Below are 27,904 nucleotides of genomic sequence, written 5' to 3' on the forward strand. Positions count from 1 at the left end.
TTGTTTAATTTCATTAGGGAATTGTGTGTCTGTGTTTGTCTGTGATACTGTGAAAAAGCAAAAAAAAAAAAAGTTGTTTTGTGATTTAATTAGTAGTATTAGCCACACCTGTTTCTAGAAGCTTCTGGCAGCTTCTGGTAGTCTTTGTGGAACTATATAACCAGCCAGAACAAGCGAGGTTCTGAGCGTGCGAGGTACTGCAACAAAGTGTGGGGATTGCAGATAAGTGTGGCATAGTTTAAACACAATTTCATAGTGGTGATAACTGTAATTGTTTAATTTCAATAGGGAATTGTGTACCTGTGTTTGTGATACTGTGAAAAAGCAAAAAAAAAGTTGTCTTGTGATTTAATTAGTAGTATTAAGGGCGCTTTACACGCTACAATATATCTTACGATGTGTCGGCGGGGTCACATCGTAAGTGACGCACATCCGGCATCATAAGTTACATTGTAGCATGTAACAGCTACGTGCGATTGCGATTAAACGGTAAAACGTTCATCGCATACACGTCGTTCATTTCATAAAAATTGAACGTCAGGTTGTTCATCGTACCCGGGGTAGCACACATCGCAGTGTGTGACACCCCGGGAAGGATGAACAGATCTTACATATGTCTTGCGTCTCTCGCCGGCATTGTGGAAGGAAGGAGGTGGGCGGGATGTTTACGTCCCGCTCATCTCCGCCCCTCCACTTCTATTGGTCGGCTGCCACGTGACGTCGATGTGACGCCAAACGTCCCTCCCACTCCAGGAAGTGGATGTTAGCCGCCCACATCGAGGTCGTATGGACGGGTAAGTACGTGTGACGGGGGGTTATTCGTTTGTGCGACACGTTCAACAAATTGAACAAGCCGCACATACGATGGGGGTGGGTACGATCGCATACGATATCGTCTGCTTAATTGCAAGGTGTAAAGCAGGCTTTAGCCACACCTGTTTCTAGAAGCTTCTGGTAGTCCTTGTGGAACTATATAAACCAGCCAGAACAAGCGAGGTTCTGAGCGTGCGAGGTACTGCAGCAAAGTGCGGGGATTGCAGATAAGTGTGGCATAGTTTAAACACAATTTCATAGTTTGACACAAGAACATAGTTTGAATTTATCCTTATACGTTTCCCATTGTTTTTTTTTTCTTTGTTTTTCTACTTTACTGTTTATCCCCATTTAATAGGTGCTCCATGGACAATGCTACCAGGTGTGTATCTTGTCAGATGTATACATGCCTTGAGCAGCCGTTCGAGGGTGAATATGTCTGCACTCGATGCAAGCATGTTGCGTATTTGGAAGCCAAGGTAACTGATCTAAATAAGCAGCTTGCAACACTCAGGGGCACTGCAAACCTGGAGAGGAGTTTAGAGCTCACTGAGCTTTCTCTGGCTGGGGCCAGTGATATGGAGGAGGGTGGAGGTGGGGAAGATCAGGACCCAAAGGTAGGTAGCTGGGTAACAGTTAGAAGAAGAGGTAGAGGGAAAAGTATCAGGAAGCTTAGTCCTGACCTGGCACAACCTAGTAAATATGTCTGTTTGGCTGATATTAGGAATGAAGGGCCAGGACTAGGGTCACTACAGCAGGACGTTGCTCCTAGCAACCAGGAAAATGACTGCTGTAGGAAGGAGGGAAATAGCAGTGCAGCAAAGCCCAGACAGATGTTGGTGGTAGGGGACTCGATAATTAGGCGGACAGACAGGGTCATCTGTCGCCGAGACCGTGAATGCCGATCAGTGTGTTGTCTGCCGGGTGCTCGGGTTCAGCATATTGCGGATCAGATAGACAGATTGCTGGGTGGGGCTGGGGAAAACCCAGAGGTCATGGTGCATATTGGTACTAATGACAAAGTTAGAGGCAGGTGGAAGGTCCTTAAAAATGATTACAGGGAACTAGGAGAGAAGCTGAAGTCCAGGACCTCCAAGGTGGTGTTTTCAGAAATACTACCGATGCCACGAGCGTCACTAGAAAGACAGCGGGAGCTTAGGGAGATAAATACGTGGCTTAGAAATTGGTGCAGGAAGGAAGGGTTCGGATTTATGGAGAACTGGGACGACGTCTCAGTCGACTACAGGCTCTACGGTAGGGACGGGCTGCACCTCAATGGGGAAGGTGCAGCTGTGCTGGGGGAGAAAATGGTCAGACGGATGGAGGAGCTTTTAAACTAGGATCTGGGGGGAGGGAGGGTAGTGGAGCAAAAAAGGGGATAGAGCAGATAGAGACAGTGAGACGGTAGGGGTCAATGAAGGATTAGGGGGGGATGGAACATGCAAGGAACGTAGGGAGGCTAGGAGTAATAAAGGTGTTAATAGTATTAAATGTCTACTGGAAAATGCAAGAAGTCTTGCAAACAAAATGAATGAATTGGAGACTTATGTCAACCATGGATTATGATGTGGTGGGCATTACGGAAACCTGGCTGGATGAAAGCCATGACTGGGTGACAAACATACAGGGTTATAGTACATTTAGGAAGGACAGGAAAGACTAAAAAGGTGGTGGGGTGTGTATATTCATCAAATCTAACCTAAAACCTGTGTTTAATGATGACATTGGGGGGAACTGCAACAATGTAGAGTCAGTATGGGTAAATGTACATGGGGAGGGGAATAATGCTAATTGGAGTTTGCTATAAGCCTCCTAACATACCTGAACAAATAGAGGGTGAAATGCTGGAACAAATTGAAAAGGCAGCTAATAATAATAATCGGGTTCTTATTATGGGGGATTTCAACTATCCAGACATACAGTGGGACATAGAATCTTCTGGTTCTGCTAAAAGCTGTAAGTTCTTATCTACTATTCAAGACAATTTCCTCTCTCAGATGGTAGATGAACCGACGAAGTGGGATAATTTGCTAGATCTGGTCCTGTCAAATAGACCGGATACAATTTCAGATCTACAGGTCCGGGAGCACTTGGGCACCAGCGATCATAATATGGTAAGCTTCAACGTAATATTCAATAGAACATTTCAAAGGGGAAATGCTAAAACCTGAAAATTTAGGAAAGCTGATTTCAACAAATTAAGGGAAGAGCTTAAATGTGTAGATTGGGACAGTCATGGTAACTGGGGATACTGAACATAAATGGGGAAAGTTTAAGGATATACTGCTAGAGTCCTGTAAAAAAGGTATACCCTCTGGTAATAAAATGTCCATGAATAAAAAGAAACCACGTTGGATAAATAAGACTGTACAAAGTATAATAAAACAAAAACAAAGGGTGTTTAAAATCTTAAAGGCTGAGAATACAGAAATAGCATTTCAGAAGTATAAAGATATCAATAGGAAATGTAAAAAAGAAATCAAACAAGCAAAACTAGCTACTGAAACAAAAATCGCCAATGACATTAAAATAAATCCCAAAATCTTTTAGAAATACATTAATGCCAAAAGGAAAGCAAAGGATAGTATTGGCCCCTTAAAATATAATAAGTTAGTTATAGAGGACAAACAAAAGACTGAGATATTAAATAGGCATTTCTCATCTGTGTTCACCAAGGAACTGACTGTACCAGGGATCATTCAACAAGTGAAAAATCAAAGTTCACCACACGATATAATTAATTTAAAGGGGTGGTTCACCCATTTTTTTTATTTTCTGTATGAGCTCTACTTACCTTTCTAGGCGTCTTCTCCATTGGCTTCTGTTTCCAGTCTGGCACTGAGCGGCGCTATGCTGCACGCTCAGTGCCGGTCACATGACCCCCTGGAGCTGTGGCCGCCGGCATCCTCTGACGTCCCGGCATTTCCGGGCTCTCAAACAAGACGGGTACGTCACAGGATGCCGGCGCCACTCAGATTGAGTGACAGGGCTGTGGGCGGTGACTACCGCACGTCACAGCTCAGCATCGAGGGAAGGATCCGGAGGACGTTTGTGTGGAGCCGGCTAAGCGTCCTGCAGATGGTGAGGCTGAGGCACGGGGCGCCAGTGTGCAGTACAGGGGGAGGGTTCTTCAGCTGAATCCCCCCTGCACGTAAGTATCTGATCACACTGTCCACCCGCCCGCTCTTTCTGCTGCGATGTCAGGAGAGCGGCCGGTGTCAGGCAGTGTGATCATCTGCTCCTCCCAGCAGCAAGACACTGACAGGCATGTCACCGCTGTGCTCTGCCACCTGTCCTGCTGCATGGGACCAACTGTCTGCACTCTGTCACCTGCACCACAAGTCACAGAGTGGAGACAGTTGGTGACAGAGCACCTCTGCCCCCCCCTGTTCTTTCCCCACTCTTCTCTCCCCCCACTCTTCTCCCCCTCCCCTCTTCCCCCTCTTCTCTGCCCCCCTCTTATCCCTCTCTCCTCTCCCCTCTCTTTTCCCTCGCTCTCTTTTCCTCCCCCCTCGCTCTTTTCCTCCCCCGTCGCTCCCTTTTCCTCCCCCTCGCTCTCTTTTCCTCCCCCCTCGCTCTATTTTCCTCCCCCCGCTCGCTCTCTTTTCCTCCCCCCGCTCGCTCTCTTTTCCTCCCCCCCGCTCGCTCTCTTTTCCTCCCCCCCCCGCTCGCTTTCTTTTCCTCCCCCCCTCGCTCTCTCTCTTTTCCCTCGCTCTCTCCTGGCATGGTCAGTACAGAAATCTCTCCATCGTGGAGGGGTGAGAGGGAGTAATAAACATGGAGTCCCTACTGTGTCTGTGTATTTATTTCTAATAAAGTATTTTTCTCTGTGTGGTCTTTTTTTTTTTTAAACCGTTTATTGGAGATTCTTAATGGCCAGGTCAACCTTGGCCTGACATTAAGAATCTCGGGCTTTATACCAGCGGGTAAAACATAGCTGGTATTAACCCCTTATTACCCAGCGTGCCACCTGCCACCAGGGCCACTGGAAGAGTTGGATACAGCGCCAGAAGATGGCGCTTCTATGAAAGCGCCATTTTCTGGGGCGGCTGTGGACTGCAATTCGCAGCGGGGGGCCCAGAAAGTTTGGGCACCCTTCACTGCGGATTCCAATCCCCAGCTGCCTAGTTGTACCTGGCTGGACTCAAACATTCGGCGAAGCCCATGTCATTTTTTTTTTTAATTATTTCATGAAAATCATGAAATAAAAAAAAAAAAAAGGGCTTCTCTATATTTTTGGTTCCCAGCCGGGTACAACTAGGCAGCTGGGGGTTGGGGGCAGCCCGTAGCTGCCTGCTGTACCTGGCTAGCATACAAAAATATGGCGAAGCCCACGTCATTTTCTTAAAAACGTTTTCAGGGAAAAACCTTTATAAAAAAAAAAATGCTTCCCTGCATTTCTATTGCCAGTGAAAGTAACACCAAGCAGCGGGGGCTAGCAGCCAGTAGCTGCTTTGGTTACCCTTAGCAACAGAAAATGCAGCGGGAGCCCAAAAACAATGTGATTTTTTTTGGTTTTTTATTTTTAATGAATTTTTTTTTAAAAAAATCGGCATGGGCTTCGCCCATCGAGCACCAGAGCATTTTACTGCTCAATTCATCCCAAGTAATCAGATGACTCCAGTGTCGGCCGATTACTTGTTCGGTGTTCCCCTGCATCCATCGCAGCGTGTACGGGCTGTGAGGTCAGCGGAGTGGAGACAGTGACATGCTCTGCTCTGACACATAGTGTGCTGCATGTCACTATCTTTCACCACTCTGGGACTTGTTGTGCAGGTGACCGGATGATACATGTCAATAACTGCCCCACTCTGAGACTTGTTCAGGTGAGAGTGTATACAGTTGGAACAATGCAGCAGAAGTCACAGAGTGGAGCAAGTTAGTGACATGTATCATCCGGTCACCTGCACAACAAGTCCCAGAGTGGATACAGTGACATGCAGCACACTGTGTCAGAGCAGAGCATGTCACCAACTTGCTCTGCTCTGTCACCTGCGGTGCTGCATGTCACGTTTTTGCCGCGATTTGGTGCCTTTTTTGCTGCGTTTTTGCTCACTGCGTTTTTAATCAGTGCACAATGCCATTAAAGATTGTTGATGAAAAAAATAAAAAAGGTCTGATGTCATTTCCTTATTCAAAATGTTCAGTGTATGCAGGAGAGCAGACAGCAGCTGCAGAACTACAAGGCTCAGCATCCTCCATCCAGGACTGTATGCAGTTTTTTACCCAAAAAGAAAAAAAAAATGACGTGGGCTTCGCCATATTTTTGTATGCTAGCCGGGTACAGCAGGCAGGTACGGGCTGCCCCCAACCCCCAGCTGCCTATTTGTACCCGGCTGGGAACCAAAAATATAGAGAAGCTCTTTTTTTTTATTTCATTAATTTCATGAAATAATTAAAAAAAAAAATGACGTGAGCTTCGCCTAATTTTGGTGTCCAGCCGGGTACAACTAGGCAGCTGGGGATTGGAATCCACAGTGAAGGGTGCCCATGCTTTCTGGGCACCCCCACTGCGAATTGCAGTCCGCAGCTACCCCAGAAAATGGCGCTTTCATAGAAGCGCCATCTTCTGGCGCTGTATCCAACTCTTCCAGCTGCCCTGATGCCGGGTGGCTAGCCGGGTAATAATGGAGTTAGGGCTAGCTGTATATTATCAGCTAGCCCTAAGCCCGAAATTCATGGTGTCACGCCAATATTAGACATGGCCACCATGAATTTCTAGTAATGATAAAAAAAAAAAAAAAACACAACACACAGAAAAATATTTTTATTAGAAATAAAACACAACACAATTAGTGACTCCATCTTTATTGAAATAAACCCCCCTCCGCAGTAATCCTGGGTTAGGGTCCCGCGCCGTCCAATCCGGATCCAATATCATCTGATCATTGGGGGGAAAAAAAAAAATGGGTGAACCACCCCTTTAATGCAGAACTAAAAGTCCCCCATTGATTGTGAGAGCAGCCCCTCACTTCCACCTGTGACGTCATTGCCCCAGCAGAGTGGCGCGCGCACACACACACACACACATATTATACGCGCGCACACACATTATACACACGCGCGCACACACACCATACACACACACGCGCGCACACACACTATACACACACACACACACACTATATACACACACTACACTATATACACACACTATACACTATACACACACACTATACACACACACACACACTATACACACACACACACACTATACACACACACACACTATACACACACACACACACTATACACACACACACACTATACACACACACACACTATATACACCACACACACACTATACACACACACACACACTATATACACACACACACACACTATACACACACACACACTATACACACACACACACTATACACCACACACACACTATACACCACACACACACACTATACACCACACACACACACTATACACACACACACACTATACACACACACACACACTATACACCACACACACACACTATACACACACACACACTATACACACACACTATACACTATACACCACACACACACTATACACACACACACTATACACTATACACCACACACACACACTATACACACACACGCGTGCGCACACACACGCGTGCGCACACACACGCATGCGCGCACACACATTATACACGCGCGCGCGCACACACATTATACACGCGCGCGCGCACACACATTATACACGCGCGCGCGCACACACATTATACACGCGCGCGCGCACACACATTATACACGCGCGCGCGCACACACATTATACACGCGCGCGCGCACACACATTATACACGCGCGCGCACACACATTATACACGCGCGCGCACACACATTATACACGCGCGCACACACATTATACACGCGCACGCGCGCACACACATTATACACGCGCACGCGCGCACACACATTATACACGCGCGCGCGCACACACATTATACACGCGCGCGCACACACATTATACACGCGCGCGCGCGCGCGCACACACACATTATACACGCGCGCGCGCACACACACATTATACACGCGCGCGCACACACACACACATTATACACGCGTACGCGCATACACACATTATACACACACACAGCTGTGAGTGCTTTCCTGCAGTGACCTGGAACTCAGAAGGTGAGCCCAGGTCAACGCAGGGGCGCACACACAGCAGTGTGGGTGTGTGTATATATATATATATAGTGTAACAAGAAAGAACAATACTGTACAACGACTCAGATGCAAAAATACTTCAATTTTATTTATATAAGAAAAAGTTTTTTCATACAAATAGAAAAAGATAAAAAGTAGAGACAGACGGTTTCATGCCACCAGGTGGCGCTCTCGCCACAGCATACAGCAGGTACAAGTACACATGCAACGATAGTATTGTTATTAGTAAGTACACAACCTAGGGCTCGCCTATAAGAAAGCGGCCCATGGTAGGGTACATTACAGAGGTAGTAGTGCAAAGAGCCGCTGATCAAGAAACCAAAGGATCAATATGCCTAGTGGCTAAAAGTGTCCCTCGACCAGCAGTAGTACTGTTACCATACCTGGAGATGTGGTGGGAACCCTGAACCCCGACCTATAGGTTTCGTTAGTTCTTCTTCCGGGGGTGGTCTCTGGATAAAACAGTAACCCCTTTTAAATGAAAACTCACCAATCACAGCCCATAAACGGTCCACCACTTAGGTGATAGAGTGTATAGGAAAATCCCCTGATAGAAGTAACCAAAGCCCTGATTGGAGGATAATCGCAACCTCCCCTCCATACGTCATAGACGAGGGATGCCAGAACGGATGCGGAAGTGACGCGCCAAGCACATCACTCCCATCATGCCCCACGCGTCGTACACGCTACACCGGAAGCGGAAGTGACGCGCTAAACGCGTCACTCCCATCATACCTCGCGCGTCCACATGCCGCACCGGAAATGGAAGTGACGCGCTCAGCACGCCACTCCCATACCTCACACCAACGCTAAACCGGAAATGGTAGTGACGCGACCATCGCGCCGCCCCAGATACACCAGGAAGTGGAGGCGACGCGACGCCACCTCCACCCAACCGTGAACATCTAATTACAGGATGGACATTAGTGCCTAGAAAAAAAGGGGAGGGAAAACGGGGAAATGGAATGTGAGGCTAATACATATTAATGTTAAATCCACCCATACTGGGCCAGAATGGGGTAATGTGACCTCACCACTATAAGAACACATGAATCAAGGGTATGCGACCTACAAATCTAAACGGGGCATGCATGTCCCAAAATTAGTGACCCTTCTACACACGTACCAAAATATATAGTCACTATATATTTTGGTAATTTGTACTTATATTATTTTCTGTGTATTTTCACAGGCTTTGTTTTTACCAAGAATGGATTATCGCACCAGGGATCTTACCTGGAAGGCAACTTGTAGTAGGGCCTTTGATGGTGGCCTATCGGGTGGTACTGGTGCGGAGCAGAGGGGACGTGCAGACTTACAAAATAATGTGAAACGCCTATTACACCGGCGTACCAGGGTGTGGTGGAATAGGGCTTTCCTCGAGGGATACATTTCTAAACAAATGATTCCTCGGGGATTGCGGATGCAGGTGTTTCCGTCCTTCCCAGTAGAGGACGCTGTGTTCATTCAAAAATGGGAAGAAGTCTGCTCAAATAGCTCTTTGAAGCTCATGGAGCTATTGGTTGGATTCAACACCAAGACCCTTGAGGAGGTGGAGAAGGATTTGGACACTTCTTATCTGGAATTAAAAACGATGTCTTCGGCCGAGGAGATTGCAGCCTTTGATACTTTGATGGCTACTAGTTCCGAAGAATGGGAGAAAACAATAAGGGAGACTCACTCCAAAAAAATCACACGTGATATGGCAGATTACCAGCAACTGAAGGTTTATCGATGGCGTAAGGCAGCACCACGTTTTGTTCGTGGAAGATCTGTGTCGGTGTCTACAACATCTTCTGTGGGTGAGGCTTCTGATCAATCTATGTCCCCCATGACCACAAGATTTGGGGCTAAGAGAAAAGGAGGCCCAAAGGCAATGGGCAATTATAACAAGAAACCCCCTGTGGTGGTGGGGAACCCAAGTGGCACCCCCAAGGTAATTAATTTATCCCAACATACTTTCTCTGGGCTGGAGAATGCGGTCCTAGCTCGGGGCCTCACCTTTTCTCCTAGTTCACGATTTGATCCTTTTACAGCCGTGAAGGATCTACATATTTTTGCCCGGGCGCTTTTGATGAAGAGGTGGTTTCATGATGACGATCTGCAAAAAGCTTTTCCAACAGAGGCTGAACAATCTGCTCTGCGCATTCTTGAAGAACTATCGGAAGAGCATTCCTCCAGTGCCCTAGGTAAGATTCCTTCACGGCTTCGGGTCAAGTCTAAGAAATTCCCCCCCTTGTCGGCCTGCCCTAACATTGACCTGTTCGTGCAGCTTGTTTCTAGTGAATTTTCTAAATTCCCTACTAATATTCATCATGATAACCTTACACGAGAAGAGAGGAGCTGCATTGACAGGATCAAGAAATTGGACGATATTGTTATTAAACCGGCCGACAAGGGCGGGAATATTGTGGTGTGGCCCTGTGCACTATATGAAAAGGAGGCATTCAGGCAGCTGAGAGTGAGTAGTTGTTACCAACGTCTCACATTCAACCCTCTCAGCAAATATATGAAGGAGTTGGATCTCTTGCTGAAGGAGGCTTTGGATGGTGGGATTATAGAGAGGGGGGTTGTTGATTCTCTGATTGTTGTTGAGCCCAAGGTACCGACACTGTATCTTCTACCGAAAGTGCATAAGGATGTGAATATGCCACCCGGGAGACCTATAGTATCAGGGGTGGGCAATTTTTTGGAGAAAGTATGTATTTATATTGATTCCATATTGAAACCTTTAGTGGAATCTCTCCCCTCGTATACACGAGATACGAGTAGCTTTCTCCAAAAGATTGACTCTCTACATGTAGGTGAAGGTTCCCTGATGGTCTCTTGCGATGTCGAATCGCTCTACACGAGCATTCGACATCGCGACGGACTACGGGCAACCTTATATTATCTGTCCATGACCAGCATGTCCGGAGCAGAGAGGGATTTCGTCGTGAGCCTTTTGAGTTTTGCTCTAACACATAATTTTTTCTTTTTTGGGGGGTCCCTATACCTACAGCTCCAGGGTACAGCGATGGGGGCGGCATTTGCGCCCTCATACGCTAATTTATTCCTGGGGCTGTGGGAGAGGGACCTCTTCCTGTCAGATACGTTGTCGTCGGTGGACCGCATCCTTTTTTGGACGCGGTACATCGACGACATCTTTTTTATCTGGCAGGGAGATGCCCATGAACTTGATTTGTTTATTCAGAGGTTAAATACTAATGACATCAATTTAAAGCTGACTCATAGATTCAGTGACGTTTCCCTCGAGTTTCTGGACGTGCTGGTCATACGGGACAATTCTGGCCAGTTACATACTGACCTTTATCGTAAGGACACTGCCGTTAATTCGGTTTTACACGCTACATCTGCCCACCCTGCCCATGTCATACGTGCGGTTCCCGTGGGGCAATTCCTCCGTCTGCGACGGATCTGTTCCTCGGACTCTGTCTTTGAATTGAGGGCTCTGGAACTTAAGGATAGGTTCCGCAAACGCGGATATAGCAATAGGTCTATCAAAAAGGCCTATAACAGAGCCAGGAATTCCCCACGGGTTGAAGTATTGTATGGTAATCAAGTCAGGAAAACCTCAAACAATGTGAGAATGATTACTCAGTATCACTCACATTGGGATAGGATGATTGATGTGATGTCTCATTTTTGGTCTATCCTTACTGTCGATCCCATTCTAAGGAACTACTTGCCTGATAGACCATTGGTTGCGGCCCGTAAGGCCAAGAATCTTAGGGATATATTGACTTCTAGTCACTACGATAAGAGAGATAAAAAAGATGGGAGTGTCCTTCCTTTTCTACAGCTTTCCACTCCCCTCCGGAGGTCCAGATTCGGCTGCTCACCGTGTGGTTCGTGCGTTGCGTGCCCTAATATAGACACAGCTACCGACTTTACATCGTCGGATGGGAAAGTCTTTCCCATTAGGAGTAAAATTAATTGCTTGTCTAAGGCTGTCGTGTATTATGCCATTTGTCCCTGTCCGCTCGTCTATGTCGGCCTAACTACACGGGCCCTTAAGGTCCGTGTAAGAGAGCATGTGCGGGACATCCAGGCCGCAATTGATGTAGTGGACATTGAGGATCTTAAGACGATACCCAGGCATTTCAAGAGACATCATGGCTGTGATCATACTCTGTTACGGGTACGAGGGATCGACCAGGTTACGACCAATGTTCGATTGGGCAACATTAGTCGACTCCTCGCACAGCGGGAAACAGAATGGATATGGACCCTAAAGACCATACAGCCCAATGGGCTGAATGAGTGTTTGAGTTTTGTGTCCTTTCTGTAGTAGTATATATCAATAGACTTTCTGATTATTGCCGCCCTATCTGGACCTCCGTTCAGTGGATGTGTGATTTAGAATCCAATTCACATGTGTTTGACATATCTTGTCCCATGTTCTCTGCTTCGCACCATATTGGTCTTGATTTTAATTGTTTTTAATTTCTTTTAGTTATACTCACCTATATCGCACCCTGATTTCGATGTTCATCATATATGGAACTTGTGAGGTCTACTTCCTTTGGAATTCGTCTGAAGATTCTACGGAGTTCATTTGCTGTATACGAATATACAATTGTTATGTATTTGGGGAAAATTGTGTAGTATCATATTTTCTTTTGTATTAAATGCATGATGCGTTATGTATGGGTCCCTAGTGGGCCTTTTAAATATGTGTAACATCCCTCGCGGTACCAGTGCGCGCGGGTGTTTGTCCATGTTTGCGCTGTGCGGCCGCCTGCGCGTCCTTTTGGGGCTACTCTTGTGGCGACCTGGTTGCCCTTGAGTTTGGCCTGGACGTGCTCGCTGTGGTTCGGCGCTTCCTGGACATTCATCCGTGCGCCAATGTGGTGAACCGTGGGAGGATGGTGTTATGTACTCTGTCGTTGTACCGCACTTTTTCTCCTTAGATGTTCTCCTGGTGGAAGTATATTCTTGTTTCTATCATTATGGGGTTAATGCTGTGAACACATATAGGACACGTTTGGATAGATTTAGGGTGATTGTGGCATATTTAGACATGTTTTGATGCCATGTTTGCTTGAGATTAGGCTGTCTATACTGGCCAGTGTTTTATTCTTGTAAGCGACATTTATATGTTTTGATGGCAGTCACACGACTTTCATTGCCCTTTGTTCTGTGATCTGGCATTAAGTGGGGTATGTCTATAGTGACTATATATTTTGGTACGTGTGTAGAAGGGTCACTAATTTTGGGACATGCATGCCCCGTTTAGATTTGTAGGTCGCATACCCTTGATTCATGTGTTCTTATAGTGGTGAGGTCACATTACCCCATTCTGGCCCAGTATGGGTGGATTTAACATTAATATGTATTAGCCTCACATTCCATTTCCCCGTTTTCCCTCCCCTTTTTTTCTAGGCACTAATGTCCATCCTGTAATTAGATGTTCACGGTTGGGTGGAGGTGGCGTCGCGTCGCCTCCACTTCCTGGTGTATCTGGGGCGGCGCGATGGTCGCGTCACTACCATTTCCGGTTTAGCGTTGGTGTGAGGTATGGGAGTGGCGTGCTGAGCGCGTCACTTCCATTTCCGGTGCGGCATGTGGACGCGCGAGGTATGATGGGAGTGACGCGTTTAGCGCGTCACTTCCGCTTCCGGTGTAGCGTGTACGACGCGTGGGGCATGATGGGAGTGATGTGCTTGGCGCGTCACTTCCGCATCCGTTCTGGCATCCCTCGTCTATGACGTATGGAGGGGAGGTTGCGATTATCCTCCAATCAGGGCTTTGGTTACTTCTATCAGGGGATTTTCCTATACACTCTATCACCTAAGTGGTGGACCGTTTATGGGCTGTGATTGGTGAGTTTTCATTTAAAAGGGGTTACTGTTTTATCCAGAGACCACCCCCGGAAGAAGAACTAACGAAACCTATAGGTCGGGGTTCAGGGTTCCCACCACATCTCCAGGTATGGTAACAGTACTACTGCTGGTCGAGGGACACTTTTAGCCACTAGGCATATTGATCCTTTGGTTTCTTGATCAGCGGCTCTTTGCACTACTACCTCTGTAATGTACCCTACCATGGGCCGCTTTCTTATAGGCGAGCCCTAGGTTGTGTACTTACTAATAACAATACTATCGTTGCATGTGTACTTGTACCTGCTGTATGCTGTGGCGAGAGCGCCACCTGGTGGCATGAAACCGTCTGTCTCTACTTTTTATCTTTTTCTATTTGTATGAAAAAACTTTTTCTTATATAAATAAAATTGAAGTATTTTTGCATCTGAGTCGTTGTACAGTATTGTTCTTTCTTGTTCTATTATTATCTGTATATGGCTCTTTCCATAAGTAAAAGATGGCACGGGATTGGTCGTGTCTTTTGGTAATTTGTACTTATATATATAGTGTGTGTATGTGTGTGTGTATAATGTGTGCGTGCCTGCTGGGGCAATGACATCACAGGTGCTAGTAATTTCATTCACCTGACCCCGTGAAGACAGTGCTACCCGATATCACTACCGTGACCGGGTCTCGCAGCACTGCCGTCACGGGGTCATGTGAGTCCATTGTGAACTTACCTCACCTGACCCCCGATGTCGCTGGCAGGCTCCTGTCCTGGCCCGGTGTCCTGAGGCGGCACGTCATCATAGCTACAGCTGATCGCGTCCTCCGATCAGCTGTTCTGCAGACACCAAGCTGTGTAATGCGGGCTTCAGAAACATGGCGCCGGAGATAAGCGCTATGCGCGGAGGCCCACTCCGGCGCCATGTTTCTGAAGATTAGCATTTTACATTCAGCCGGAGGGAGGGAGGAACAGGCAGCGCGGGGGGGCGGGGAACTCCTGCATAACCCGCCCGGACATCATGAGAGAGGGAGGAACAGGCTGGTGGGGGGGCGGGGAACTCCTGCATAACACGCCCGGACATTATCTGCAGAGGTGCACACGTCAATCAAAAAGTGCACGAAATTTCATACTTTATAAAAGTTGTATTTCACTGCCTAAACACCCGAGCTGCACCCTGATGGTATGTACACACTGTGCCTGATAGTGCCAGTACTGCACTGGCTGCAGCTTATACACGAAAATGCTGATGATTGGTTCCCTTTAATGTTAACGCGCCTGAGGTGATACAGATCTCAGCCCTGTCCTCGGCTCTCTGCCCGGGCCGTCATGGCTACTCCACACACAGAACCACGTCCTCTGCTGCTCTTCAGTCGTCATCAACATCCGGAAAGGACATCATATGACCAAAGCAACCAATCAGTGTCCACAGATCAACTGCAAAAAGAGCCAATCCGGCCAGATTGTGAAGGCTTCTAACGAACGGCAAACTGATTGGCTGCTTTGGTCACGTGACACCTCCCATATATACACCTACCACAGCGGGGGACAGTCACGGCAGAGGTAGTGACAGGCTCACCCCGGCCGCAGTGCTAATGCGGTATAAAGGGGAAACTTTAAATTGTGTAATTACTCTCTAAAGTACTATAATCTATAACGGGCGCTGTATTTTACCTTCCATTGAAAAGAGAAAACCCTACAGATTACACCAATTTTCTGTTCTATTTACGAGATGTTAATAAAGTTTCTTCACAAAACGGAAGTAATCGTTTCCAGCACCTCTACTGTGATTGGTTAGAGCCGCACCAAATTCCACGCTGATTGGCCGGTGGCTTCCATGGCTCCGCCTACGTATTTTGACGTTAAAATTGCTCGGAGACCTTAATGTAATCTCGCGAGACAGTGCTCGCCGTCAGTAGACAGGGCCGGTGGTCCCGGGATGGAGCTGTATGATGAGCTGCCCGAGCCGCCGCGGGCTCCTGGTGAGCACAGAGCCGGTACATTGCCAGGGGCACGGAGTCATGTGCGGCGCATTACACGGAGGGCGATACTGTGATACCGCAGACTAGTGTAAAATGCAGAACGCGCCTTGTTTTCTGCGTTTAACGCTTTCAGCAGTGAGTGTGACCGCAGCCCAGCGCTCTGTGTGATGCGTGCGGTTCTCTCCTGGGGCTGCACATGTTCTGGGTGGACAGTATCGCACAAATGGTTAAATATGTATTATGTTATTAAAAATTGATTATTAGAAATCGTGTAACCCGCTCCATGTAGGGTTCCTTCAGAGATCCCCTAGTATTGTGTGCAGCTGTAGGGTAGGCGGGGCGTGGGTCAGTGCAGGGTCAGTAGGGTAACCCCCTGGGAGCGTAGCCTCATCCGCAGCTCCTGATCCTCTCCAAGCAGCGGTCTGGGCCCCTCTCCCCATCACACACATTGCTGTCTGACTGTATTGTGTGGATCTGAGGTACCGAGACTAAGGGTATGTGCACACATTGCTTTTTTTCCGCGCGGAAAAAACGCACCCTCTGGCAGAGGGGAGAATTGTAAACAATGCTTTTTGAGAAACAACGCATCGAAAACGCATGCGTTTTTCATGCGTTTTCCAAGCGTTTTTTAGGTGCGTTTTTTAAGACTTGGGTACCTAGTGACCCCATTTTGGAATCTGCACCCCTCAAGGATTTTATTCAGGAGTATATTAATCATTTTGAATCCACAGTTACTTCCCCCAAAATGTAGCTGTAGCAACAATATTCTCACTGTTGGGCTATGTGGCCATGATCCAGCGACACGGCGTCCAGTACACAGTGCCAGCCTTCCTGCAGAGATGTGAGTGTTTCCCACGGGAGAACGCAGCTGCCCATGCCCACGATTTGGGTTCAGGCTGCTGTGGAGCTCTATTCTACCTGCAGAGAACACTCTTGTCTCCGCAGCATATATTTACATGCTGAGGCTCGGGAAGCTGCTTCACAGGTCGGTTTATGCTGCAGAGAAAAGAAACACAGTGGGCATGAGATTTCTAAAAATCCTTCCACTGTGCTTCTACTGCACAACGCAGCGTCATGGACGCAGGGAAAACACTCTGCGCCCAAAACGCTGCAAACCCTGATCGTGGGCATCCAGCCTAAAAAGCGTCAATGGAGGTCAAATATATATACAACGTCCCACCCCCCACTGCATATTCTAAGCTGGCACCTTTAGTACCTTTCATGTGGCACTAAAGGGTGCCTAGCCTAGTTTTTATCACAAAAACAAAAAAAAAATGGCGTGGGGTCCCCCCTATTTTTGATAGCCAGTCAGGGTAAAGCAGACAGCTGTAGCCTGCAAACCACAGCTGGCAGCTTCATCTTGTCTTGTGATCAATTTGGAGGGCTCCCCAGGTTTTTTTTTTTTATTTATAAATAAAAATAATAAAAAAAAAATAACATGGGGTCCCCCCAAATTAGATCACCAGCCAAGGTGAAGCTGACAGCTGAGGTCTGGTATTCTCAGGGTGGGAAGAGCCATGGTTATTGGACTCTTCCCAGCCTAAAAATAGCAGGCCACAGCCGCCCCAGAAGTGGCGCATCCATTAGATGCGCCAATCCTGGCGCTTCGCCCCAACTCATCCCGCGCCCTGGTGCGTTGGCAAACGGGGTAATAAATGGGGTTGATACCAGATGTGTAATGTCACCTGGCATCAAGCCCAGCAATTAGTGATGTCACGGCGTCCATCAGATACCAGACATAACTAATTGACAGTAAACAAAAGCAAAAAAAAGACAACAAAAAATTTTTTATTAGAAAAAACACTCCCCAAATCATTCCCTTGTTCTCCAATTTAATAAAAAAAATGGGTCCACAGAAATCCATTTGGACGTCCCACGTCGGCTCTGGACCTTCTAGAATATGGGGGCACGTTCAGGGAACGTATCCCCCATTTTCTAGGAGGGCAGACCCTCCATTTGAGGAGAGTGGGTGCAAAAATCTGCACCCACTCTCCCCGGGTCACAGCTGCACAGTGCCGAGCAGCCAGCACAGCTCACACTGAACACAGTGCTGGCTGTCAGCTGCTCGGCACATGTGACCGGCGTCTGCTGTGAAGGAGGAGGGAGCCGCGGGGGATCAGCGCTGCGACCGGACAGGTATGTATGACACCGGGGGGAATTGGGGTGAACGGGCAGGGCCTGGGTGCATTTTTCTGTTGCATGTCTCAAGGCACATGCGACAGATAACATAGGAGCAGGGCGGCCGGTGCGCTACTGTGCGCGCGGCCATGTTGGATTTTGTTGGGTCGGGGCGGGCACTTTGGCGACACCGGGGGCTTTCCTGAACTTTGCCAGGAAGTGAGGTCTTCCAGGTAAATGCCTGCGTTCTGGCGTGCCGACAAAGCCCGCGGACCGCAACAAAAAAGCAGGTCACTGCGGTGTAGCTGCGTTCTGACCCCACATCATTGATTTCAATGGGGGAGAGAACGCAGCCACAACGCACAAAATAAGTGACATGCTGCTTTTCTTTCCGCACCGATTTTTGGCATCAAAAACGCTGCGTTTAGAAACGCAGCGTGTGCACTGATTTTTCAGCTTTCCCATACACTTTGCTGGGAAAGCTGAACGCATGCAATTTGCCACTGAAACGCTGCGGTTCAAAACGCAGCGTTTCCGCGGTAAAAAACGCAACGTGTGCACACAGCCTAAGGCTGCTTTCACACATCCGGCTTGAGCTGTGCGGCTCAATCCGGCTGTGCAAGCTATGCAACGGATGCGGTGAAAACACCGCATCCTTTGCATAAGTTTTTCCTTTGCGGCCAGTCCGGTTTTTGCCGCTTGCGGCATGCTACAGAGCATGCGCAGTGGCAAAAACTGCATGCGGCGGCCGGATGCGGTTATTGCCGCATCGCGCCGCATCCGGCCGCCATAGGCATGCATTGAAAAATGCGCCGCATCGGCCGAATGCGGCGCGATGCGTTTTTTTTTTTGCCGCACGAAAAAACGTGCCAGGCAACGTTCCATCCGGCCGCCGCATCGGCTAAATCTGCCGCATGCGGCAAAAGCCGGATGGAACGCAAGGCCATGCGGCACTAATTAAAGTCTATGCAGGAAAATCGCAACCGGCAGCAAAAAAAAACGGTTGCGATTTTCCTGCAAAGTGCCGGAGTGTGCCGCATTGCAAAAACCGGAGGTGTGAAAGCAGCCTAAGGAGGACTAAAGAGACCCCGTCACCAGGATCAGGCACGATGCCCTAACGGTCTGGGCACAAAGGCTGATCTAATAGGAACCATCACTATAGAATCTGCAGCGGGTTATTCTTTAATAAATATTAGAAGTTTCTTGCAATGAGCAGTTTGTCCATGAGGGTGGGACTGTGGGGGTCTTCATCTCTGCCACGGACCCTCAGCTTCCTGTGGTGTAAGTATCTACATGTTTACAATTCAGGACCGTCCTAAGCCATGAGTGCTGCTGTGCAGATCTATCTGGTTTGTAATCTTTAGGAAAATGGCGGCGTTGTCAACTCATGCGCACATTAGCCTTCCAGCAGGCTTTAGGAGAATGGTGCAAATTGAGATATTGCCTCATCTTTGAGTCGGGATCTCATTCTGCGCCGCCATGGTGCCATATTCCTGAAGCCTGCAGGGAGCCTAATGTGCGCATGCGCTTACATGGCACTGTTTTCCTGAAGCCTGCCAGAGGGTTAATGTCGGCATGCGCTGACAACGCCACCATTTTCCTGAAGCCTTCTGGGAGGTTAATGTGCGCATGCGCTGACATGGCACCATTTTCCTGAAGCCTTCTGGGAGGTTAATGTGGTCATACGCTGACATGGCACCATTTTCCTGAAGCCTTTTGGGAGGTTAATGTGGTCATGCGCTGACATGACACCATTTTCCTGAAGCCTGCAGGGAGGTGAGTGTGCACATGCCCTGACACAGCACCATTTTCACAAGTTCTCAATAGTGGGTTGGTCGGGTGAGGAAGGCGCCACGTTATTATTTTTCTAGTTTTAAGGCCTTAACTGGTGGCCAAGCGGTGGAGACTTTGATGCTGTGATGGTGCAGTGTCTTGCATAAAAGGTCTCTATCACACGTCCATGCAAAACACACATTTTTTTGCACGGTCCGTGGTGTAGGTGCGTATCTGTGCACGCATTCAGCGTGTGCTATCCGTGGGACATCCGCATAGCACATGGACAGCGGGAACGTCTATACTTACCTGTCCATGCTCTGCTGCTGCTTCCACTCCTCGGTGCAGTAAATATGCAGTGTGCATAATGAGTGGGGGATGGGAGTGACAGTAGCGGCAGAGACGGCAGCACTGGAGAAGGTGAGTATAGAAAATCATTTTTATTTCACAGACGCGTGTTTTCTTCAGTATGTGTCACACCGATGTCATGTGGATCATAGCCGTGCGGTCCGTGTGAGACCTGTGCTGCCGGAGAAAAACGGACATGTCTATGTGTGTAGCCCACGTACACATGTATGGTCCATGGAAAACACGTACGTGTGCGCAAACCCATTGATTTTAATGGGTCTATGTGTGCCCCTGTCTCCAGTAAGTGTGAAAACTGACGTCACACACACCGGAGACAGAGATGTGTGAAGGGGGCCTGACAAATGCAGACTTTTTCCTCTACCAGTGCTTGATGAAAGGGTCTTCTAGAAACTGGCAGTTAGTTTGGGACTTGAGTTTGAGGAATGAATCTTCAACCAACTAATACATCTGCATTAATGCCAGCCCATAGCAGTACCCACCCTCCACCTTGCTGGCGTCTGGGACAAAATGGAGGTCTGTAGTCATTACTGATCTAACCTTGGGCCATTCATCTGGTCCATAAATAGTCACTCTCATCTCATTAGTCTGTAAAACCTTCAAAAAAAATCTGTCCTCGCATATTTCTTGGCCCAGTCTTGACCACGTTTCCTGTGTGTCTTGCTCAGGGGTGGTCAGGTCTCAGCCTTCCTTGCCTCGGCCATGTCTCTGAGCACCTTGTACGTCTGGGCTCTCCCGGGAGGTTTCACTTCTGGAATGTAACAGCACTGGATGATGATGGCTTCTTGGTCGCTTTCCATTTCATTTTCTCAAATCTTTGGCAGTAAATCTACGTCTTTTTTTTTATTTTTCCCTCAACATTTTTTGAAATCTTTTGACTATTTGTGACAAAACATTTGATGGTTCTATGATTATGACCCAATATCTGGGTGCTGCATTCCTCTGTGGATTTGTAACAATTTTTAACATTTTTAGAGTTAGTTAAAAGGGGTATTCCCATTTCCAAGATCCTATCTTACTATGTAGTACGTGTAATAATAATAGAAAATACCTCCAATTAGAAATGTAATATAGTTCCCCTGATTCACTGCATTGCTTATCTCTTTATCCGGACATTGCAGGACCTTAGGTATCCATGGTTACTACCACAAGCAACTATCTGACTACATGCGTGGTTGTAACCATGGATACCTAAGATCCTGCAATGCCCTGAACATGAGGGAAGCGACATGGCTAATCAGAAGCACTTTACTACTTATCTATTTTGAATTATCTGGCCTGGTGTCACTCCCCCCCCCCCCCCCTTTTCCTTCCCCATTTCCTGTTTGAGATTTCTTTGGCTCACTGACTATTATTGTATATGTACAATAAAGTATTTTTCTACAATTTTTTACCATATCAGGCATGATTACGCCTTTGTTCTCTGGTGTTCAATGTGTTACATGGCATTTATGCCGAACCATACGTGCATTTTTGATACTGGTGCTGATACTATACCATTATGTTGATTAGGGATTTTGTTCTCATTATTTCTAATTGGTGGTATATGTTATTTAAGGAACCAGTCATTTGCAATATGCACCCAGAACCACGAGCAGTTCTGGGTGTATATTGCTAATCCCTGCCTAACTGTCCCTGTATACACTAGCATAGATAAAGGGATCTTTAGAAAAAGTATCTTTTACCATATGCTAATGAGCGAGAGCACTAGTAACTAGGCGTTATTTCCCCCGACTATCCGCCCTCTTATGTTAGTATGCCCCTGTGGGCGTGCTAACATGCTAATGAATACGCAGCGTCAGAGGATGATCTCACTCCACTCTCCGCCGTTTTTGCGTCTGACACTGGATTTCGGCTCAGTGCGTGTGACCCCCGACTTTCGGTCACGCACATTACTTCAGTTTGAAGCCAGGACGCGTACACCCGGCCTCATAGTGCGCATGACCGAACCTCCGGGGTCATGCACACTGAGCCGAAATCTCTCTTCGGACAAGATGGCGGTGAAGTGAGTGAGACTATCCTCTGACGCTGCGTATTCATTAGCATGATAGCATGCCCACAGGGTATACTAACCTGCTAATTGCGGACTAGCCAGGGGAAATAACGCCCAGGGGACTAGTCCCTGGCCTCATTAGCATACGATAAAAGATCTTTCAAATACTTTTTTCTAAAGATTTATTTATTTATGCTAGTGTATACAGGGACGGTTAGGCAGGGATTAGCAATATGCACCCAGAACTGCTCATGGTCCTGGGTGCATATTATACCTGACAGGTTCACTTTAATATTATCATTATTACGTCTACTACATATTAGGAAAGGATCTTGGAGATGGTAATACCCCTTTTACATTTTTTTTTTTTTTTTGGTCCCATTTTTGCCTGAGGAAAACAAGCTGCCTAATAATTCTGCACACCTTAATTCTGGAGTCACACTTGTGAGAGACTCGCATCGCCCGGTATGGCCGCACACTCTCTGGACCGGAGCATCTCAGCTGTATAGAAATACATGCAGCTGACCCGCTCCTGCCAGGAGAGTGCGGCCGTGCTGAGTGATGGGAGACTCTCAAGTGTGACTCCGGCCTAATAAAGGGCGCTGATAGCCTTAGGCCGCATTTCCTCATTACACAAATACACATCATCCAATAAGCATTCAAGACTATACATCTTGGAGTAGGAACATTCGCATAAAAATGATCTTGTGAAAATTCACACTTGTCTGATAATTGTGCACACAGTATATATGTAAATCCCAGATAAGCCCTTTAGTAATGAACAGTCATTTTAGTTGACTATATGGAGATAAGGTATGCACACCAGTGACTATGCAAGGGGAATACATGTAATAGCAGAAACTGCTGTGTGAATACTGACATGAAAAATCCAATAGCTTTATGTAAGAATGAAATGTGAAAAATGGAACCTGCATTACTGCCATGAATATATGAATAAAGTCACTGGTGTGCATACCTTATCTCCATATAGTGATTTTTTTTAGGTTTTTGCACCCAGTTCAGACTTAAAGCCACTTTGCACACACAGATAAATCTGCGGCAGATCTGTGGTTGCAGTGAAATTGTGGACAATCAGTGCCAGGTTTGTGGCTGTGTACAAATGGAACAATATGTCCATGATTTCACTGCAACCACAGATCTGCCAAAGATTTATCTGTGTGTGTAAAGTGGCCTTTAGAATGGAGTTCCAAATGTTTTTCCTTATTTGTTAGTAGTTTTTCGTTTGGGAACCCTCCCCAACCACACCTATTGCCAATCCACATCGTATATATAGCCTGGGTCTCAGCTTCCCATACACGGTAAGTTTTTTAACTGCATGAGAGGACACACACAAGCTAGGGACCCCAACGTAGAGAAATACTTTGGCGTAGTGTTGGGGCTCTATTGCATTGATCAATTCAGTAGCTAAATTTCTCTTTATTCATATATTCATGGCAGTAATGCAGGTTCCATTTTTCACATTTCATTCTTACATTTAGCTATTGAATTTTTCATGTCAGTATTCACACAGCAGTTTCTGCTATTCCATGTATTCCCCTTGCATAGTCACTGGTGTGCATACCTTATCTCCATATAGTGATGTTTTTTTAGGTTTTTGCACCCAGTTCAGACATAGAATGGCGTTCCAAATGTTTTTCCTTATTTTAGTTGACTAGTCAGAGACCATTACAGTCTGGAAAAAATGGCCGGTTTGTGAACCATCGTGTGCCGCTAGAGAGCTTTCATCCTTCTATAATGAGCATAAGGCGATACGTCGGCCATTATTCTCCCTAAACCTTGCGCTCATGAAATGTTTATAGCTGCGACTGTAACGAGTATATCAATCAGTATGATTATTGAGATGTAAGGAAGGGCACAAATACATCAGATCAGCAGTATAAATATACTGCACATTATCTCCAGGTCTCCTGATCGCCTTGTTCCTTCACACTCTTTTCCTGTCTATACTCATGCCTCATATATGTCAATTGTTAAGGTGAAAAAAATTTCAATAATTGAAAAAATATAAAGTATTACTGTTTTTAAAGTTATGTTTAAATATTTGTTTTCTTTTTCGCTCTATTGGGAGACCCAGACAATTGGGTGTATAGGCTATGCCTCCGGAGGCAGCACAAAGTATTACACTCAAAAGTGTTAAGCCCCTCCCCTTCTGCCTATACACCCCCCGTGCTCCCACGGGCTCCTCAGTTTTTTGCTTTGTGCGAAGGAGGCAGACATGCAAGCACAGCTCCACAGATTAGTCAGCAGCAGCTGCTGACTAGGTCGGATGGAAGAAAAGTGGGCCCATATAGGGCCCCGAGCATGCTCCCTTCTCACCCCACTTTTGTCGGCGGTGTTGTTAAGGTTGAGGTATCCATTGCGGGTACGGAGGCTGGAGCCCACATGCTGTTTTCCTTCCCCATCCCCCTTAGGGCTCTGGGTGAAGTGGGATCTTATCGGTCTCCAGGCACTGAGACCGGGCTTCATCCACAACTCCTGTGGAGCCTGATGGATAGGAGCCGATACCGTTCAGGGACATGGCCCTGCATCTTAAAGGTACTCTGTATCCCTATGGGGACCGCGCACGGCATCACCTCAGCTTTGCTGGGTGTGCTAGTGCACTGGGGACCGCGGCGCTGACCGGGTCTATATGTGCCATTACACACTCAGCGTCGCTGAGTGTGTTTATATGTAAGGGCTACCGCACTGACCGCCGTTGCCACGGGACACTGCGGCACGGCTGGGACTTGTAGTTCGCCGGGGACTTTCACGCGACCGCGCTTTTACGGCGGCCGCGTTTATTACTACGGTCCCCGGCTTCATTGCGGCCTAGTTTCCCTTTTTTCTCTCCCGCCCTCAGCCCTGACAGGCAGGGGAAGGGCGGGACGCTGCACGGAGCGAGCAGCAATGAGGGCTGGAGTATGATTTACATGCTCCACTCCCCTCACCGTGCACAGTGTGAGCGCCCGTTTCGCGCTCTTTCCAGGCCACGCCCACAGCTTCCTCAGCTCGTCAGGACGCCGCAGCCATTCCTGTCAGCTCCACCAACGCTGCAGAGAGGGACATATTCATGGGAGACCCAGACACGGTCTCTGGTGGCCTCACAACCGCTTAGGCGGCTGGTAAGCAGCACATGTGGTGCTAGCCCCATGGTGCTGTATTGTATTGGTACATTATTTGTGTACTGTATATAATTTACACTGTATGAGCACAGTTCTTTCTGGCTATATACCCTATTGTGTTACTCAGGGAAAACTATAGCATGGCGCCCACAAAAGGCAGGGGTGCCAAAACACAGGCTTATTATGTTGCCTGCGCCGCATGTAAGACCCAGCTACCGGCAGGTTCCACTGACCCTCATTGTGTACAGTGTTCGACCCCTGTGACACTTCCTCAGCCGGATCCTCTGCTAAGAGGGGCCCAGGGGGAGCCACCTATTGACAATGTCCAGGTGACGGGGACTGAGTTTGCAGCCTTTAAGGATCAACTCTCTGAGACTATGGCTAAGATACTAGAAGCCTTGCAGTCCAGACCGGTATCTCAGCAAAGGGACTCTGTTGAATCATTGGTCCCTGACCCCCCTCAGTTGGACCAACAATGTCCTCACGGGGTATCTCATACCTCCCAGACGGAGGGTTCGGACTTAGAACCTAGCCCCAGATCGTCTAAGCGGGCCCGCTTAGAATTTCCCTCGACATCATATTGTTTAGGGTCTCAGCGGGGGGATTCTCTGGTTGATGATGCGGAGACAGCTGATCAGGATTCTGATCCTGGGAGCGCTCTCAATCTTAATTCTCCAGACGGGGACGCCATAGTGAATGATCTTATTGCATCCATTCATCAGTTGCTGGATATTCTTCCCTCAGCCCCTCCGGCGGAGGAGTCAGATTCTCAGCAGGAGAAATTTCGCTTCAGGTTCCCCAAGCGTACACAGAGTATGTTTCTAGACCACTCTGATTTCAGAGAGGCAATCCAGAATCACCATGCTTGTCCGGATAAGCGTTTCTCTAAGCACCTTAAGGATACACGTTATCCTTTTCCCCCGGAAGTGGTTAAAGGTTGGATTCAATGTCCCAAAGTGGATCCTCCAATCTCCAGACTGGCGGCTAGATCCATACTTGCAGTGGAAGATGGGGCCTCGCTTAAAGATGCCACTGACAGGCAGATGGAGCTCTGGATGAAATCCATCTATGAAGCTATCGGAGCTTCTTTTGCCCCAGCATTCGCAGCCGTATGGGCGCTACAAGCTATATCAGCAGGTCAAGCGAAAATTGAAGCGGCTGCGCCACAAGTGGCTTCCATTACCTCCCAGACCTCGGCAATTGCGTCTTACGCTATGAATGCTGTCCTGGACTCTGTGAGCCGCACGGCAGTTGCGACCGCCAATTCGGTAGTAGTCCGCAGGGCCTTGTGGCTACGGGAGTGGAAGGCAGATTCCGCTTCCAAAAAGCGTTTAACCGGTTTGCCAATTTCTGGCGACAGGCTCTTTGGCGAGCGCCTGGATGAAATCATCAAACAATCCAAGGGAAAGGATACATCCTTACCCCAGCCCAAGCAGAACCTCTCCCAACAGAGGAGAGGGCAGTCGAGGTTTCGGTCCTTTCGGGGCGCGGGCCGGTCCCAATTCTCCTCGTCCAAAAGGTCTCAGAAAGAACAAAGGAACTCTGATGCATGGCGGTCTAAGTCACGTCCTAAAAAGGCCATTGGGAGCACCGCTAACAAAGCGGCTGCCTCATGACTTTCTACCTCCTCTAGTAGCATCCTCGGTCGGTGGCAGGCTCTCCCGCTTTTGCGACACCTGGCTGCCACAAATAAAAGACCGCTGGGTGAGAGACATTCTCTCTCACGGTTACAAGATAGAGTTCATCTCTCGTCCCCCGACTCGATTCTTCCGGTCCTCTCCGCCTCCCGAGCGAGCCGAGGCTCTTCGGCAGGCGCTGGGCACCCTGAAGGCAGAAGGAGTGGTGGTCCCTGTTCCTCTTCAGCAACAGGGCCACGGTTTTTACTCCAACTTGTTTGTGGTCCCAAAGAAGGACGGGTCCTTCCGTCCTGTCCTGGACCTAAAACTTCTCAACAAACACGTAAAGACCAGGCGGTTCCGGATGGAATCCCTCCGTTCCGTCATCGCCTCAATGTCCCAGGGAGATTTCCTTGCATCGATCGATATCAAAGATGCTTATCTCCACGTTCCGATTGCCCCAGAGCACCAACGCTTCTTGCGCTTCGCCATGGAAAACGAACACCTGCAGTTCGTGGCACTACCATTCGGCCTGGCAACAGCCCCACGGGTTTTCACCAAGGTTATGGCTATTGTAGTAGCGGTCCTCCATTCTCAGGGTCATTCTGTGATCCCGTACTTGGACGATCTGTTGATCAAGGCACCCTCTCAAGAGGCATGCCAACAGAGCCTCGACGCTACCCTGGAGACTCTCCAGAGTTTCGGGTGGATCATCAATTTTCCAAAGTCAAATCTGACACCGGCCCAATCGCTGACGTACCTTGGCATGGAGTTTCATACCCTCTCAGCGATAGTGAAGCTTCCGCTGATCAAACAGCAGTCACTACAGCAAGGGGTACAGTCTCTCCTTCAAGGCCAGTCACACCCCTTGAGGCGCCTCATGCACTTCTTGGGGAAGATGGTGGCGGCAATGGAAGCAGTCCCTTTCGCGCAGTTTCACCTGCGTCCCCTTCAATGGGACATCCTACGCAAATGGGACAGGAAGCCGACGTCCCTCGACAGGAACGTCTCCCTCTCTCAGGCGACCAAAGCCTCCCTTCGGTGGTGGCTTCTTCCCACTTCATTATCGTAGGGGAAATCATTCCTTCCCCCATCTTGGGAAGTAGTTACGACAGACGCGAGTCTGTCAGGATGGGGAG

At 47.9% G+C, this 27,904-nt stretch overlaps 1 protein-coding gene across 2 annotated transcripts in view; it reads left to right on the forward strand.

Moving 5' to 3' along the window:
• The first annotated feature begins 15,677 nt into the window (after window positions 1-15,677).
• Window positions 15,678-27,904, forward strand: part of ILKAP (ILK associated serine/threonine phosphatase) — a 34,283-nt gene continuing 22,056 nt past the window's right edge. Inside the window, exon 1 of one of the 2 annotated variants that reach the window (XM_075338649.1) lies at window positions 15,678-15,792. In XM_075338649.1, coding sequence (XP_075194764.1) covers window positions 15,735-15,792 — 58 coding nt within the window. In that variant the 5' untranslated portion in view covers window positions 15,678-15,734. The remainder of the gene's footprint in view (window positions 15,793-27,904) is intronic. The other variant, XM_075338650.1, reaches the window with a different exon arrangement.

This window comes from Anomaloglossus baeobatrachus, chromosome 3, assembly GCF_048569485.1.
Source record: "Anomaloglossus baeobatrachus isolate aAnoBae1 chromosome 3, aAnoBae1.hap1, whole genome shotgun sequence".
In the NCBI taxonomy this organism is placed as follows: domain Eukaryota; kingdom Metazoa; phylum Chordata; class Amphibia; order Anura; family Aromobatidae; genus Anomaloglossus; species Anomaloglossus baeobatrachus.